Consider the following 16,034-nt stretch of genomic DNA (forward strand, 5'->3'; position numbering starts at 1 on the left):
ATAATTGGTGTCCTGAACAATTGTGGGCCTTTTGACAAAAAATAATTTCAAGGTCTTATGAATATTTAAAAAAGCCTGTAGTTATTCATTATCCTGTGAACGCCAACAACACATGGTCACACAAGAGAGGTGATAATCATGCTAACAACCATCACTAAAAGAACACTGTAATTCAACACTGTTGAAGAGAATGGTGTCTCAGATGTACCACTTTTATTGTACTTTGTCTTGAGTGGGCTACAACGGCCAAAGACGTATCGAGTGTCAATGTTTCCATCGACAAACGAGAAGCTGCGTCTCATGCATCAAAACTTTGCTGTGGAGGACTGGGAGGCAGTTGCTCGGTCTGGTGAATAAAGACTTTTTTTTTTGTCTCTAATGGAATCTCCCATACAAGTTTTTGTGCACCTGATCCATCAAATTGTGGTGTTGGGGACAACCGCTCTTGCTAAGGCCTCCTGAGGCAAACTGGTGAGGGATCAGACAAAGAGTCATTCAAATACCACTTTACAACTCCTCTATAATAAGAAGCAACCTTGCCTGTATGGTGGAATTGGGATCCCATCTTGTGAGGGGACTCCATATTCTGCTGCCGGACTTCAAGGCGTAGCTAGGTCATGACAAAGAAACCTCATACGGTGATGGGGTGCAGAGGCCTGCCTGATCGCAACCTAAGTGATGCTTTGCTATATGTGCTAGCCAGGGACTGTCTATAACATCCACTTGGTCCCAAAGCACCATAAGACAAAGAATAATACTGTAGTTGTGCGGCAGCATGTCTTCGGTAGAGGGAGTCCCCCGTCCGCAAGTTTTCCAACTCAGTTCTTCACAGATAGTTGATGGTAGAGATTGACATTGACATCAGACTGCCCTCCCCAAAGGGATGAGCTTTTAGTCATACTTTTCTTTAAAATGATAGTCATATCTCTCACATCATAATAATATTCACAATTATCGTTTGGTCTTTCATCCATGGCTGCATTTATAGTACTGGTACAGTCCTGAACAGAAAACAAATAGTTTTAAAAGGTCTTTTCTGCTATCCAATGGTAAAACACTTTTCTGCCATTGATAGAAACTAAACAAAATGAAAACTAATGAAAGCATGATCTTTGTTGCCCTGTTAAATCTAGTTCTGCTGATATGATTATGTTGGCTGCAGGACTGTCGTTACCCTGTTGCATGTCTTTTTATCAGTGAGAGCATTTTTCCTTGGTACTCTTAACGTTGTGGAATCGTCTCCTTTCCAAGTGCAGCCTGGCAGATAATGGCTGTTTTGTTTAGTAGTAGATCTGCCTAAAGTACATAACATGCGTTATTCATCTCCCACTCAAGATTGCACTGGAAAGCTATTGGAGAACAAACAGTTTGCTGAGTTGAAGACGCACGTAAGGGGGGTCCTTGTCGATGTAACACTGCATATTTAGTGAATGTGCAATGTTTTATTGATGCAAACGTCCTGGCTGCACTTTCTTTAGGAGGCACCAACCTGATGAAATCTTCCCCATGCTTCATTTCACCACTATGAGGCAATCCCAATGGCATGCAAGGCATTATCAACACTCTTGTGTTGTGGTACATTTTGCTTTCTGTACGGTGTTTTTGAGGAACACTTGAGTTGTCTGTTCATGCAGGTAAATGGAATAGATGTACTGTTGGGGACAAGACGTCATAGAATGCTCCCCACCTTCCTCCCATCTGGTGGTGCCTTCTGCATCTGGCTTTACCGCTTTACACCATTAGCCTGTTGAAGTTTTCTGCTGACTACAAGAAGAACTTCTACTTGACCCGTATAACACATTTCCAAGCCAGTGGAGCTGCTCTTTCATTGTGAAGCTATGCTTATTCAAGGATATAATCTGCACAGCACAGATATGAGTGGGGCCATAAGATGAGGGCTTTTAGATCAATGTGCCTCTCCTAAGAGCACTGACAATAGTACGAGAACAGTGATTGTATTACAAAGGGGATCCAAACACATCAGCTTTACAGCGAGTACAAGTGAAGAAAAGACCTCCAAGCTGTGCGAGGACATGGGAGCAAACATGGGTAGCTAAATGCTTCCTGTTTTTAGTTTCAAGCTTAATGTTTCAGACATGGAAAGTGTCATAATGTGTTACAAGCATCTGGCAGAACGGATATCCAACCCAGTTGTCTACATAGGCCATGTTACAGCGTACTTCTACACTTCAAAGTCTATTGTCCTGCTCGTAACTACAGATGCAGCCACCTAGAATGTCCCCTCCCTCCGTCATGGGCCCCGGGTCGGTGTGTGACCAGTCCCCGCTGGGACCTTGTCGGGTCTTTGGCTGAAAGGAGATCCTCCGCGATGATGCAGTGAACACGTGGTCGACTCGTAACACCCCTATGGCGCCATTTTTGGAGAGCAGTTACAATGGTTCCACCAGATGGAACAGTGATTATCGAAACTGTGGGCTTAAATCGGCTGTTCTTATAATATGGTTAGGTTTTTGCCCTCTTTTGTCCTCAATGTAAGAAAATCCATATCTCATGTAGTCTGTGTCGTACTTGCATTTCACCATGCTCTATTAGCACATGAAAACACAATGTGTGGGTGTTCTTCTATACCAGGGGTATTCAAGTAAATTTCCAAAAGGTCCAACACAAATAAAGAAAGTACACATCAATTATATTTTAACAATTATTATTCTCAGTTTTCAAATTGAACTGGATGGATTATAAATAATACATAGAAATACATAAATAAATGTTCTTCTCATTTCAAGTAAGATAAGGGCTGGATTAAAGAATAACTGACATAACAGAAAGCTTTTGAAAAATGTGCATCTTAAAATAAAGTAATTCATTTTAGAAAAATTAATTTCACTGAATTGTCCTGCAGCTTTAAATTCAGTTCATTCAGGGTGAAGTGAAAAAGCCACAATATTATTTTTCTCATCTTCTAAAAAGAGAAATGTGTGTGCAGGGACTGTACCTGTGGTTATTAAACCACTTGTTTCAGCTCTATTCCTCTCTGTTAACATCATTGTTGAACAGTGTGAATTAATGTGTTATGATTCTGATCATATTGGGCTCTTGGGTTTATTTTCTGTGTCGTCATTTCAGATGTGAGTGGGTATGTTTGCTCCATATGAGACATACAGTTTTTAGCTGTTCGTGGGAAGAATTCGCCTATAAGAGTGTGTCCAGTCAGAGTCTAATGTCTCTGGTCATTTTTCTCTTTTAGAGACCGTCCTGTGATTTTACTTTCACAAATCACATTATGATTGTCCTGCTCTGCTATCTCTTTCCTCGTCTCCCCCCGTGTGTCACGGTGTGTGAACATCTCACTCGAGTCAGGAAACTTGTCAGAATGCCCATATTTGATTGGCTGAGCTGCATCACTTGATGTGATTCACAACGCATTGGTCGGTGTTTTTCCTGCACTGCTGAACAAGTGCCGTAAATGCTGGAATATTTTTTTTAATTTTTGTCAGGCAAAGGCCCGCGGCAACCCACCAGTTGAGAATCACTGCTCTAAACCACAAGATGACTCCTTAGCTATAGTATCGTCTAAAAGAGTCTAGAAAAGAGATGCTGCTCTCATGATTCAGATTCAATGTGATCAATTTCCACTTTTTCAACAAAACCTGAGTAAGCAATTTTATTTACACGATACCCCCTGTGATTTGATCAGATGCTGGACAAGCTGCGAGACCGATGGACCAACACTGGTCTCTGGAAGAAGCTAGAACGACACAAAGCCGTGATCCCAGAGCCCCGCGGGGGTGGCGGCAAGGGGGATTTTGACGAACTGCTTCAGAAGTACTACGATGCCATCAAGTACTGTGAGGAAGACAGAGGTGAGACTTGTTACTGTCACAATGACCTTTGGACCAGCTTTTTGCTGTATCACTCTGTATAGGGGCTGCCTATTCATTTTTTGCGGGATTACATTCAGTTGACCAAGTCTAGTGTTCGCACAGTGAGTCCAGCAATGAGAACAGTAAGTGGTGCTACTTCATCTGAACTTACGTTGTCATTTGTACAGCTGCACCACTGCCGACATCATCATTTACAATGGAATAGTTAGTACTTGTTCAGAGTCCCACTTTATATGACATATTTACAGTGTTGACACATACTGTATGTGATTTATTTGATATAGATGGTGCACTGCTGATTGCTATCTGTAGGGGTAAAGTGAGTGAAGGACTAGACTTCACTGATGACAACGCCAGGGCAGTGATCACCATTGGAATTCCCTTCCCAAACATCAAAGACCTCCAAGTAAGTAGACTTAAAATAGCCCTGCTCGATTATGGCAAAAATGTTAATCACGATTTCTTGATCAATATTGAGATCATGATTATTCAACATGTTTGTTTATTCACTGCATTTGGAAACATGCATATTGGTGCATTTTAAAGTTAAATGCATCAATCTGGTGCACTTTGAGAGCAAAGTTTACAGGCTAGATCTATGAAGAACTTTGTGCTCTACAAGGCTAGGCATTTAAATCTGAAACGCATTGGTTGTATTGTTAAGAGTTGTGATGACACAGCAAAAAAGCCGCACTCACGAAGCATGATTGTTGGAAGCCAAAATCGTAATTGAAAGTATAGTTTGATTAGTTGTCCAGCCCTAACTCACAACAGCGTGCAGATATTCTGCAGGGGGAGAAACGGGTGAGACCACGAGCCTTGCTTTAACCAAAGGTAGAAATATATCACCCTACTCTTCCTGGCTTACAAGAATGGGACTAAATATCCATATGGTATTGGGCAACCTTTAGAGTCATACATGGGTGCTGTAACACTTGATGCAGCAAAGTTGTGTCTGACATGACCAAATGTTACACACTCTGTCAGCGTATTCAATTCCATTTCAAAGAGGTCCAGTTACTAGAATTTCCTCCCAGCAAATGCCTGAACCTCATGTGTAAATTGCGTCCTATAGCCTTCCCCATCAAATCAAATCAATAAAATCATTGAACATTTCCATAACATTGCAACAATATGTATTGTTCATTTTGAAGCTGGTACCATGATGACATTACTGTCTCTCTCTGTGTCTGGAAGATATCCACCTATTATTTTTATATTTTTTGGCCAAGATCCAACATTTTAAATACCATGAACACAAAAATATACCTCTCAGACACACACCAAATAAGAGCATCTCCTTTTGGTGATCCGTGAAATAAAATCCCAAAGCGATGTGGTGTGTGTGCCCCGTCCTTAGCAGATAAAGATGACCTTTAAGTTTAACTCTCCCCCCCCCCCCCGCCCACCTCTCCTCCCCTTTACTCCTCACAGCCCCCCTGTCAGAGCACGAAGGAGCTTTCACTAACCTGTTCTGTCAGTGTGGCACGATGTGTGGGTGATTGAAGCTTCCCAGACCCTTTCACCAAAGCTGTCAGCTCCCAGGCCATTGCTTGTTCTTTTTGATCAGATTCAGTTTTTTGATTAGCGATATTGTGTTTGCACTGGTGTCTCAGTTCATGTTCATGGTCTAAAGCATCCCTCAAAGAAGGTCATATTGGAGTTTTACCTTGTGTTTTTGTTATTAAGCCATGGTGGCACTAGATGAAAGACTATTTTTACACTTACAGGGATTTACGCTACCATGGAACGCTTAAGCTCCTCACTAATACCCAGTATGTAGTAAAAAACTCCCAATCTATAATGTATGTACACTTGGATTTAAAAAATGTTTCAACCCCCAACAACCAAAATATATACCACTATATACAGTCCACTTAGCAATGGTGATTCTAATAGAATCCAACGGGTGACAATAGGAGGTTAAGACAACAAATCCTATGGAGATATACAACCTTAAGACAGAAGTAGACTCTATTAGGGCTAAGTTTCAAAACTCAATGCGTGTATGGTATTGACCTTAATGTGACTTTGCACAAAGTGTCTTTAATCAGATACCAACTCATTTTAAGGATAAGTCTGGGGATGTTTAATATTTTTCAACAAGTCCCATAGTAACACTGAGTGTGTTTGTATCACTAATATATCTTCTGTGCTAAAACACTATTAAAAACACAGCAGCACTGTTGCACTTGGTGACCTTTCATTACCATGAACTAGTGTTCATTTTGTTAGCTAGTTTTGATTTTGTCTAATGCTGCGTTCACACCAAACACGAAACAAATTCTGGCGTTGCGTTACTCGCAGGATCATTTGTGTTTATTTGCATCATTCGCTTCATTCGTGCTAGACATGCCGGAGAGGAGGAGTGGCTTATTTCAATGGAAGCCGTTATCAACTAAGCCATTTATTTCAACCATTGAAGAAATACCCCCTACTTCTGCTTAGTACTTGTTGTGGAAGTCCCAGATATCCCGGGAAACTAAACGCCTTCTTGTCTGGGTTCATAACATCATCTGGAGGAGCTGCGTGTATTTCATCGAGCTGTATTCACTGTCTAGCAAGCCACACGTTGGCTGTTTTGCTACAGCTGTATCAACACAAAATAAACTGTTTTGCTGTGATTTAATTGCAATAATCGGACAAAAGGCATTGTTGAAATAACTACATAATGATGTTTATTTGTAAAAAGTCTGAATTGAAAGGGGGGACTTTTATTGTCATACATATGTGAGGATACAATACGTTCGTATGGCATCTTACGATAAAGCGAATGTGTCTGTAGTATTACTGCCAGGTGGCAACCTCTGGTTCTGACAAGTGTCTTAAACTTGCATTCTCTCTAGTGTCCATAAGGGGGCGACTCCTCTGGTTGTATAGAAGTCTATGAGAAAATAACTCTACTTCTCACTAGATTTATTCCCTCAATAAACATTGTAAACATGAGTTTATGATCTTATTTGCTTGTTTCCTTTTCAATACAGCATGATGTTCATTTAGTAAATTATGGTCCAAAAACCGGAGTATGCTTTAGGGCGGGCTTACTGTGATTGACAGGTTGCTGCCGCTACCAGAGCCGAATGCATCATCTCTGCATCACTCCTCTGCAATTCCAAATATGTTAATTTTCGTTAACCGGTTGCAAAAAGCCAAGATGGCAACAGCCGTAATCCAAGATGGCGACAGCCTAATGGCCAAACTCGAGGCTTCAAAATGGCAGTTGACAAACCAATGGGTGCCATCACGATGACTACGTGGATATACGTATACTTATTTTGACGATTTATGGTCTATGTCTAAGTCTATGGTTACTGCTCATAATTTTAATAACATACACATAGTATATCATGCTTCAAAGCTACTACTACTCCTGATTCTGTTGTAATGCAAATGTTTAAATGGTGTGGATTTAATTAGTTTGTGGAGCCTGATGAAGAGACACCGAACAGCAGAGACCAAATTATGCACATGAAAAAATGACACTGAGGTTTTGGTGACATCGTTTTATTTTTTAAAGTACATTTTAGTCTCATCTTCTTCATAGTTTTCGTTGTTGTAATTAACACAATGTCGAGATTAACGATATTGGATTCATGCCGATATCTCAAATGCCGATATTTTCCAACACATTTGGAAGATTGACGATTCCAATATGAAAGACAGAAACAAAATGTACTCTGTGTACACACAAAACCCACACCCAATCCTGTTGGCCCAAATACTTTGTAGAGCACTAAATGTGCATAATCTATAAAATAGTTCCCAACAAATGCACTGTTTACTCCTACTTGAGTAACGTTTGCTATAAACTACAGATACCAGCTGTTTTAGGAAATGACTGAGCTGATATGGTTATCGAGTAGACGTACTAAGACATTGTTAGTTTTGTGTTTTTAGTTAGCATTCTTGTTTTGATATTGGCATCAGCACACAGGAATCGTACCCTTTTAGTATTGAGACGTTTCCAAAAATAACAACTCTTATGATCAAAAAGACTAAGACTGTCATGCGTTGATGCAGCAGTTTAATGTCTTAGATATTAAATTGTATGTATGTTTTATTTATCCGGTTGACAAAATAACAGAAAAAACAGAAAAAGAAGGCAGTAAATACACGTATGACAAATAGCCCTGCTCCTTTTTAATCAAAAATCTAAAATCAATATACAGTATCATGAAACTGATGTTTCTGTGTAATTCAGCTGAATCAAGCTTGTTCAATAATGTGATTGTTGAATAAAACAGGAGATACATGGATGGAGCAGAACACCAGGAGGAGGATTGAAGAAGCCAAAGCGTGTTAGGGCTAAAGGGGGAGCTGACCAAGTGTGAAGAGACAGTGCATTTCTAATGACATATTCTGTTCTCCACATGAGCAGCCGTTGTTTATTTGCTACATGTGCTCAGCCCTCAGAGAGCGCCTCATCTCCTGCCACATCTTGAACACCACTGTTGGAGAGGTGCTGACCACGGTGAAGATGTAAAGGAAAAATAGTTGCTCAAAAGATATTCAATAATCCAATCAAACTCTACACATTGTGAGAGGAGCATATAACTGCCTCACTCTTTAGGGGGTGTATCAAAAAAGCCTCTCATTTCAATACAACCAAATCAAAATTCTAGAAACAATCCCTTTCTCTATGCCTTTTCGTCAATAAAACAAAAAGTATACTAATAGTGCAGGGAGGAGGAGTGAGCATCAAAAATACCAGGTCAAGGGTTAAGTGTGGACACGCATGTAGACACAGCTGAGAGCCAGTCACAACATTTGCATTGAAAAGCGTAACCACAGAGCAAAAGGCTTCCATTTTAATTATGCAGTGTTGCTGAGATTTCTTCCTGTATCTATATGGGTCTGCATCTTATGAGCAGAATTGACGACTGTTGTCTACGTCTTATGATGTTGACTCCTGTCAAGCAACAGCTAGAGAAAATATCAGTCCTCAAGTTTGTAAAGCTTGTGATGAGATTTGCCTCATCTTGCCTTTATTTCACATTTGTCTCTGTCTCTTCTTTGCGTCATAATCCTTGGCTTCGCTTGCTCCTCTTTCTTCTCCTCTCTAGTTTTCTCTTCCTCCCCCAGTTATCTCCTCTTTCAGTATCGGAGGCGGTGTGGCCTCCAGAGAAACCCTTGGGGGCTGTGAAGGTCTTTGAGCTAACCCCATTACACTGCTGGGGATGGAGACACTGACACTAATGACTGTCAAAGCTATGCAGCTAGCCTGTTAAAGGAGCACATACTGTATACTGATGCAGCACTCTGTCACAGAGGAGCAGGTCTTTAAGGGACCACACACATCCATAGGCACTGGCGCATGTAATGGCGTAGTCACTATTGGATAGTCGATACTATTACATGGAATGGTCTATTCCACTAGAAGAGGCATTCAGGAATCAGTGTACTCTGAGTAATGATACAGGGTTCTACATGGCTCTGTGTTTACATGCAGTCATCTATACTGAGGTGGTTCCTAACAAGTATTGCCCAAGTAACAGCAAAGCAACCTTTTCTAACATATTGCAGCTCTGCTCATTTGACCATGCTGACCTCATATCACTGTTGACACGGTTAGTTTGTTTATTTATGACGGTTGTTCGTCAGTTTAGCTGCAAGTTATAACACAGGAAAGCGAGCCTAGTGTTTCAAGGACAGAAAACATAGACCAATTGATCAGTTGGCTAGTTGATTAGGTCGATTAATGCCATTTTGAGATAATCGGCATCGGAAGATGCCTGCGATCATTAGGCCAATTAAAAGAAACGCACGTCTGCAGGCAGCGTTCTCTGTGTGGCTGCTGTGGAACAAAGTTAGCGAACACCAGGGACTAAGGCCGCTAAACTAACATCGTTTATTTATTTTTTATTTGTTAGTTCACAAATGTTTGTTCTGTCTCAGAAATAAGGAGATGCTGCTATCAGCTGACTTGGATGCACCTGGCGCTGACAACTGAGAGTCTAAAAACCTAGAGAAACACGAGGCACAACAGAAGAGAGGAACACACGGCCGACTCGCCGTACCAAAGGAAGATGAATAGTTTTGCGGGCGAGTGGTCCGTCTTGATTTAATCAGCCCCAAAGTATAATAAAACTCAAAACAAAACCCAAAGATTTTTTGATACATTTTTTTTTATTCTTTAATGCGTCGACCACTATTTCTTCTGATTCGTTGCGATTGGTTGTGATGATACTTGTGCAGTGACCTTTTGCTCACACACTGGTTGTGACTGATGGAGCCCCATGCTGCTACTTTTGTTGCCTAACTTGTAAAATCGTAGGTTTTCTTTGTTGCTGGCATCCTCTGATGTTGCTCTGATTTAATTACTGCAAAGCAAATATACATTGTGATTGATCAATCTTTGTCACCTGCTGAAGTTAATCAGAGAATTTCTTCCAATCCATCTCCTTTGTTGATCGATTCTGTGACTGGAGATGTCAAAAATATGCATTTTAGTTGATATTTAATTGTCTATTTCTCTTCATTTCATACCACACAATGATGCTGTTTGGCTTTGCAGTAGATCTAACCCATGTTGTTGACTTCAGAGGCTGCTCATCGATCAATATTTAATACGGGGGAACCCAAGGCCAGTGTTGACCGTTCCTGCTTCAGCTTCCAGACCGTGGTTAGGAAGCACAGGGGAGACTTTGTTTTGCCTCCAGGGTCAAAGTTGACGCTCACTTGGTGGTTACACTACATTTACTGCCTCGCTGCTAATTTCCTCTCTGATTCGATCGCCAAAACACCTGTGTGCTCGGAGCGCGTCCACCGTCACTCTCTCTGGCTCGGTCTCCTATGGGCTGAAACAGAAGAAGCGGTCTGACAGCAGTGAGATCTAGACAGACACGCTTCTTCCTGACACTGAAACCGTGTGCTCAAGTGTAGACACTATATTTAGCTAGCTAATGACCTCATTCACTTTTTATTTGTAGCCTTATTTGTAACATCGGCTCTAAATTCCCTTGACTGAAGAATCCAACTATTATGCAAAATGGTCAGGGTCATCTCTAATAATCGCGATCATTCATTATAATTGTGACAGGCCTATCTGTGACTACATGATGGTCTAAACGACTGATACATGTGTGATGTGGCACTTCTGCTACTTTTACTATTGTTTTCTTTAAACACATTTACACTGGCATGATTGCTTCATATTAGCACTGTATCATATTTACACCATATGTCTCGCTGTGAAACACACATACACATGCGTGACATGTTCTTACGTTGTCACTTCCATGCACCAGTGCTAACATGTGTACATTCTCTCAAGAGCACACATGGACCCAGACATATTAATTCATTCATTCTATGCCACAGTCACACGGCAGCACCCCGTTGCTAGGATAAGAGGTGTAAGCCCAGCTTCTCTCCATTTAAACTCCTCCAGCACTTTAGATGCCTGCATGGCCTGCATTCCCAGACAGGCATAACTCTTAGAAGCTACAGCCTAAGCACATAGCATGACATTTTACTGGCCTGTTGTGTTATTGTGACAAAGATCAAAGGTTGAACTTGAAAAGTCCTCTGCAGAGAAAGGCCTGCCAAAGGTGGTATTACATTGATGTTGAGTTTTTCCAAATGGCGTGTTTTACAGTGAACAGTCACGTCCTGCGTGAGTGAGTCAAACAATAAGTGGCTTTAACAAGCAATAAAAAGACACTTATAACTGATAAGGCATCTCTCTTGGTTTAATGAAGGGCTCAGTCAACCTCTTGCTGCTGCCCTTTATTAAAGACAACCACGAGAGCATTTTACTTCTAAGGCCTGCGAGCATGTAAAACGGATGGGTAAAGAGGATTTTGGAGGAATGTTGAAGAGTTTGTGGAAATCATCAAGAAGAGGGGATGATGGATGCTCCAGGCACACTCAAGACTGTACATATGGCTTTATCATGAGCCACTGAAGGGAGGCTATATAATACATGATCACCACTTGTACTGTCCATGTCAGCACCACAGGCCGGCTTTAGAAGGACTTCTTAGTCAACATTCTTTTCTGTTAATGCACATTAAACCCAACATTTTCCCACAATTCATTGCTAAGGCTGGCTACTGTTAAACATACTGTTGTACATATACCAAAACAACACTTTATTACGACGATACCTTCGTTTGAGAGATACAAACCCCCTTTTTTCATTTACAAAAGAAGCCAATTTTCTCAAATGTTGTTACACAAGCAGCCATACACAAACATTTGCCAAATTTGGATTAAATCGGGAACTAACTAGCAGTTTTGAGGTCAAGACTGGACTCAAAATGTGGGTCAAGTCAGAATAAAGTCTTGAGTCTAAAGATGAGTAGGCAACCTTTGGCACGCATACCAATGTAGCGTAACCAATGGCGTACTAGCAATAAGTGCGCAAGACACATTTTTGGTAAATGTTGAAGTGCCCTCTCCAAATGCCAAATCACCTCTTCAAAAGCCATTGTCAGTTGTGCGGCCTGTTATTTAGCATAATTTGATAGATTGTTTTCCCCCTCATCTGCAAAGAGCCGCCCTGCTCTGCCTCTGATTGGCTATTCTGCCTTTTTTGCAGAACTTAAGTTTATTGCCGATGAACAAGATTGGTGGGAGGTTGCAAGGGTTAATGATTGCAACTCTGAGGTGGGTGTTTTCATAGGTATGGTGGCCTGCTTGTTTAGTGCTCTCATTTATAATTACACTTTTTTTTTTTTTTTTTAATGCTACTCTACATGTTGCCAATGGATTGAATTCCATTAAAATTCCATTGGAGAACACCATTTTGATGTGTTGTCATAATTAATCTTAATGTTGATATGACAAAGTTGAGTCAAAAACCCCATGAGACGAGACAACTTGGTGTCCAAACACCAACAAGACTGAAACATGTCTGAGATGATGGAGAGCACACTCCAGCACTACAGCCCTGTTCCATACCGGTCCATATCCTCTTACCATTCAGAGATTCCAATCAGCCTCAACCTTCATTTAGAGGCAATATCTACAAAAGTGAACTTTTTAGTGGAACATAAGAAAGCAACTATTCTGTGCGTAGCCTTGCTGTGAGCTGATCCATGAGCAGTGTGATAGACACACACACACACACACACACATGAACACTGTCTTCAGGATGAGCCACTCAGCTGTCAGCTCAGCCTTATGTGGCAGATGAGGCGCTCAGCAATTTCAGTGACAAGCACAAGATGTCCCGGACTGCTAGGGGCGTGCACACTGACACTGACGTGCACGTACACACACCCGGCCCAAAATGTAGCTCAAACAGATGCGCTCAACTGCGAATCATGCCTAGTGGTCAAATATATGTTTTCAGGGATGAACAGGTTGCTGTAGAGGACGAGGCCAAAGCAAGCGAGTGATCTCTTGACATTTTAAGTAATCCCTTCTAGCGTGTGGTTTCTTGCACATTTGCTAGCAGCCAGAATTGGCTTTTTCACATATGCAACCTGTCATGTTAGATTGGACGATGACATGGTACGGACCAGGGATGTGATGGCTCCAACGCTGAAATGGACTGTGATTGGATTTAGATGACACCGCCGGCTCGAGGCTAATGGCCTTTCTGTTCAAGCTGTGGGTTTAGAAGTGGATTCTTTAACTGCTCTGGTGTCTCATACATTCAGACAAAGTAATCTCACCATGAAGCCAGCAGCATTAACAAGGCTTCCTGTGACACGGCTATATGACTTGCCTCCCATTGACAGCCTGCACTGCTATCGTATCGTTGCAGATAAAACCTGTGACTTTTAAATCTCCTGTAAAGCCTAGAGCTGCATCATACATCGCTAAAAGTTTTCCAGTGTGCTGGTAGGTTGTCCGTGGTGTTGCTCAGTTGTTTACATGCTTCTTAGGTGAGGTGTTATTAGTCATAGTCCAACTTTGGGGCGACATTTAGTAATTCCTGTGACTCTGTTTGTTTATGTTCACAAGCCCAGACAGGCCACAGTGGCATTGCGTGAGGGAACAGGCTGTACCTGCCACGGCCCCGTGTTTGGTGGCTCAAGGCGAACACACGGTACCTGTCAAAAGCAGTTAAAGCCCCGTTCAGCAGCCTGCCCTGCATGGCATCTCGTCAGACGCCAACTGAACTTTTCACTTGTCAATTCTGAAAGGTTAGCTCTAAAATCAGCAGCGACGGATGCAAATAGATGGATGCTCTCCTGGCATTTCTGTGCAGGGATGCTTCATGTCACCTAGGCCACCTTGTTTGTCCCCCTCCTACCTCCACTCTACTCCATCATGGCCTCTCTTTAGCCCCTCTGTTCCCCTTTCAGAACACATCTGTCTGCGTGGGCAAGTAATATCCAAGCCCTTCAGGTCCTGAGACCTATTTGTTTGGTGTTTAGTTTGCCCTAGATCATCGTCCACTTGGTTTCCCTTTCAAATCCAAGATCAGAGCAAAGACTTTGCAGGTTTTGCTACAGTTATGGCTGTTGTTTTGGAGAACAGGTTTTCAGTTATGTTCAGTATTCATTTGGTAACCAGTAAGGCATTTCGCCTTTTTTTTTGTTTTTACAATAGAGACACAAACTGGAGAGAAGGAGAGGAGGTGAATTGCAACATAAGTGCCCGGCTGAAATGTAGCCAAAGACGTGGTTAAATGATACACGTCTGAACCACAAGGCCACTAGGATGCCCTGTGATTAATGTTGATGGCACACACCTCATACCCCTTTATCTGACTTCTTCTGTTTCTGTTTTCTTGAGACAACCCCCTGAACAACATTGTGGAGTAAGTTTGTGAAATGGACAGAATCAGATCAATCAACTGAATATTTCTGTTGATCAGATGGTCTCAGAAATATGTTCAATAATCTTATGTCACAAAAAATAAACGGCTCTTAAACAACATTTATAGTTACTAAAATGGTATTGCGGCTTGAGTAATGCTTAATAAGGATTAGAAAAATCTAATTTGATTCATTTTCAAAGTCTTTGATGGAAACCTTTACCATCTGTCTTTTCCAGGTTATTCTCTCCTTCGGTGTGACTTACAAATACTTAAATTTCTGACTTTGAGAAAACACGGAGTCAGTGGGGCGCAGACACAAACACTGTGTCAATAGGCCATTGAGATGACAGTTGCTATTTTTGAGACACTGCTCTGTGGTTTCAGGTGGAACTGAAGATGAAGTACAATGACCAACACTGCAAATCCAGAGGTCTTCTCTCAGGCCATCGTTGGTACGAGATCCAGGCCTACAGAGCTCTAAACCAGGCCCTGGGAAGGTAAACCTGACCTCTACAGCGGCACTGTTTTTACTTTTTGCCCTCACTTTTATGCTTGAACCCTCAAAATTCATTTCACAGGTGTATCCGCCACAAGAATGACTGGGGTGCCCTAATTCTCGTGGATGACCGTTACAGGAATAATCCCAATAAGTACATCACAGGTACTCCATAATGTGTACAGTGTGTGAACACTGGCTGACTTCATTTAAAAGCTGCACTGCCTCTCGTGCTGAACACTAGATGGCAATGGTTATCCACTGTAAGGTTTCCTGTCTCTGATGTTTGTGTAATCTCAGGTCTGTCTAAATGGGTCCGCCAGCTGGTCCAGCATCACGGCACCTTCAGCAATGCCATGCAGTCTCTGGCAGCCTTCTCTCAGGTGCAGCAGAAGGTGGAGGCCCTCAGCTCCAGTGTCTCATCTCCAAACAGTCACTTGTCAGTAACTGTAGAGGGACAGGGTCTGCCCAATGCCCCAGACCCTCAGACACCCCGGCCATGTGTCAAACCGCCTGAACCCCAGCAGGACACAAGCCCCTCCACCATCCATTTCTTTTCTCGTACACAGTTGAAAGTGGAGCAAAAAGAAAAAGCAGGTGAGCTAAATTGAAGGCTGAAATTAAAGTTTTGGTGGTGCAAGGTTGATATCTAATATATAATCCAACCCCCCCCCCCCCCCCCCCCCCAAATGTACCATTTTAATATTTACGTCTCTCCCTTTTTGTTAGTCTGTCTAGTAAAGTCACTGTTGAATTGATGATGAGAGTTTTGAATCTGAAATATTATCAAGGTTCTACATGTTTTATGTCTCAGACAAATAGGGTGAAAGATCAGGCTGGCATCATTCTGTATTTTACTTATTATCAACAAACTACATGAAAAGACCAAAATCATGGCAGACCTCTTTGTACCTGGGTGCCTCCATCAATACCAAAACAAGAACATGAAATACACTCGAAACACATCCCATAAAAC

General features: G+C 41.8%; 1 protein-coding gene across 1 annotated transcript in view; it reads left to right on the forward strand.

Moving 5' to 3' along the window:
* The window catches only part of brip1 (BRCA1 interacting helicase 1), a 47,987-nt gene extending 32,318 nt beyond the window's left edge, over window positions 1–15,669 (forward strand). The window contains exons 15-19 of the mRNA XM_031872480.1: window positions 3,659–3,824; window positions 4,130–4,251; window positions 14,947–15,059; window positions 15,141–15,223; window positions 15,359–15,669. Coding sequence (XP_031728340.1) covers window positions 3,659–3,824; window positions 4,130–4,251; window positions 14,947–15,059; window positions 15,141–15,223; window positions 15,359–15,669 — 795 coding nt within the window. The remainder of the gene's footprint in view (window positions 1–3,658; window positions 3,825–4,129; window positions 4,252–14,946; window positions 15,060–15,140; window positions 15,224–15,358) is intronic.
* The last annotated feature ends 365 nt before the right edge of the window (window positions 15,670–16,034 follow it).

The sequence above is a fragment of the Anarrhichthys ocellatus genome, unplaced genomic scaffold (genome assembly GCF_004355925.1).
Source record: "Anarrhichthys ocellatus isolate YVR2014 unplaced genomic scaffold, GSC_Weel_1.0 scaffold64, whole genome shotgun sequence".
NCBI lineage: Eukaryota > Metazoa > Chordata > Actinopteri > Perciformes > Anarhichadidae > Anarrhichthys > Anarrhichthys ocellatus.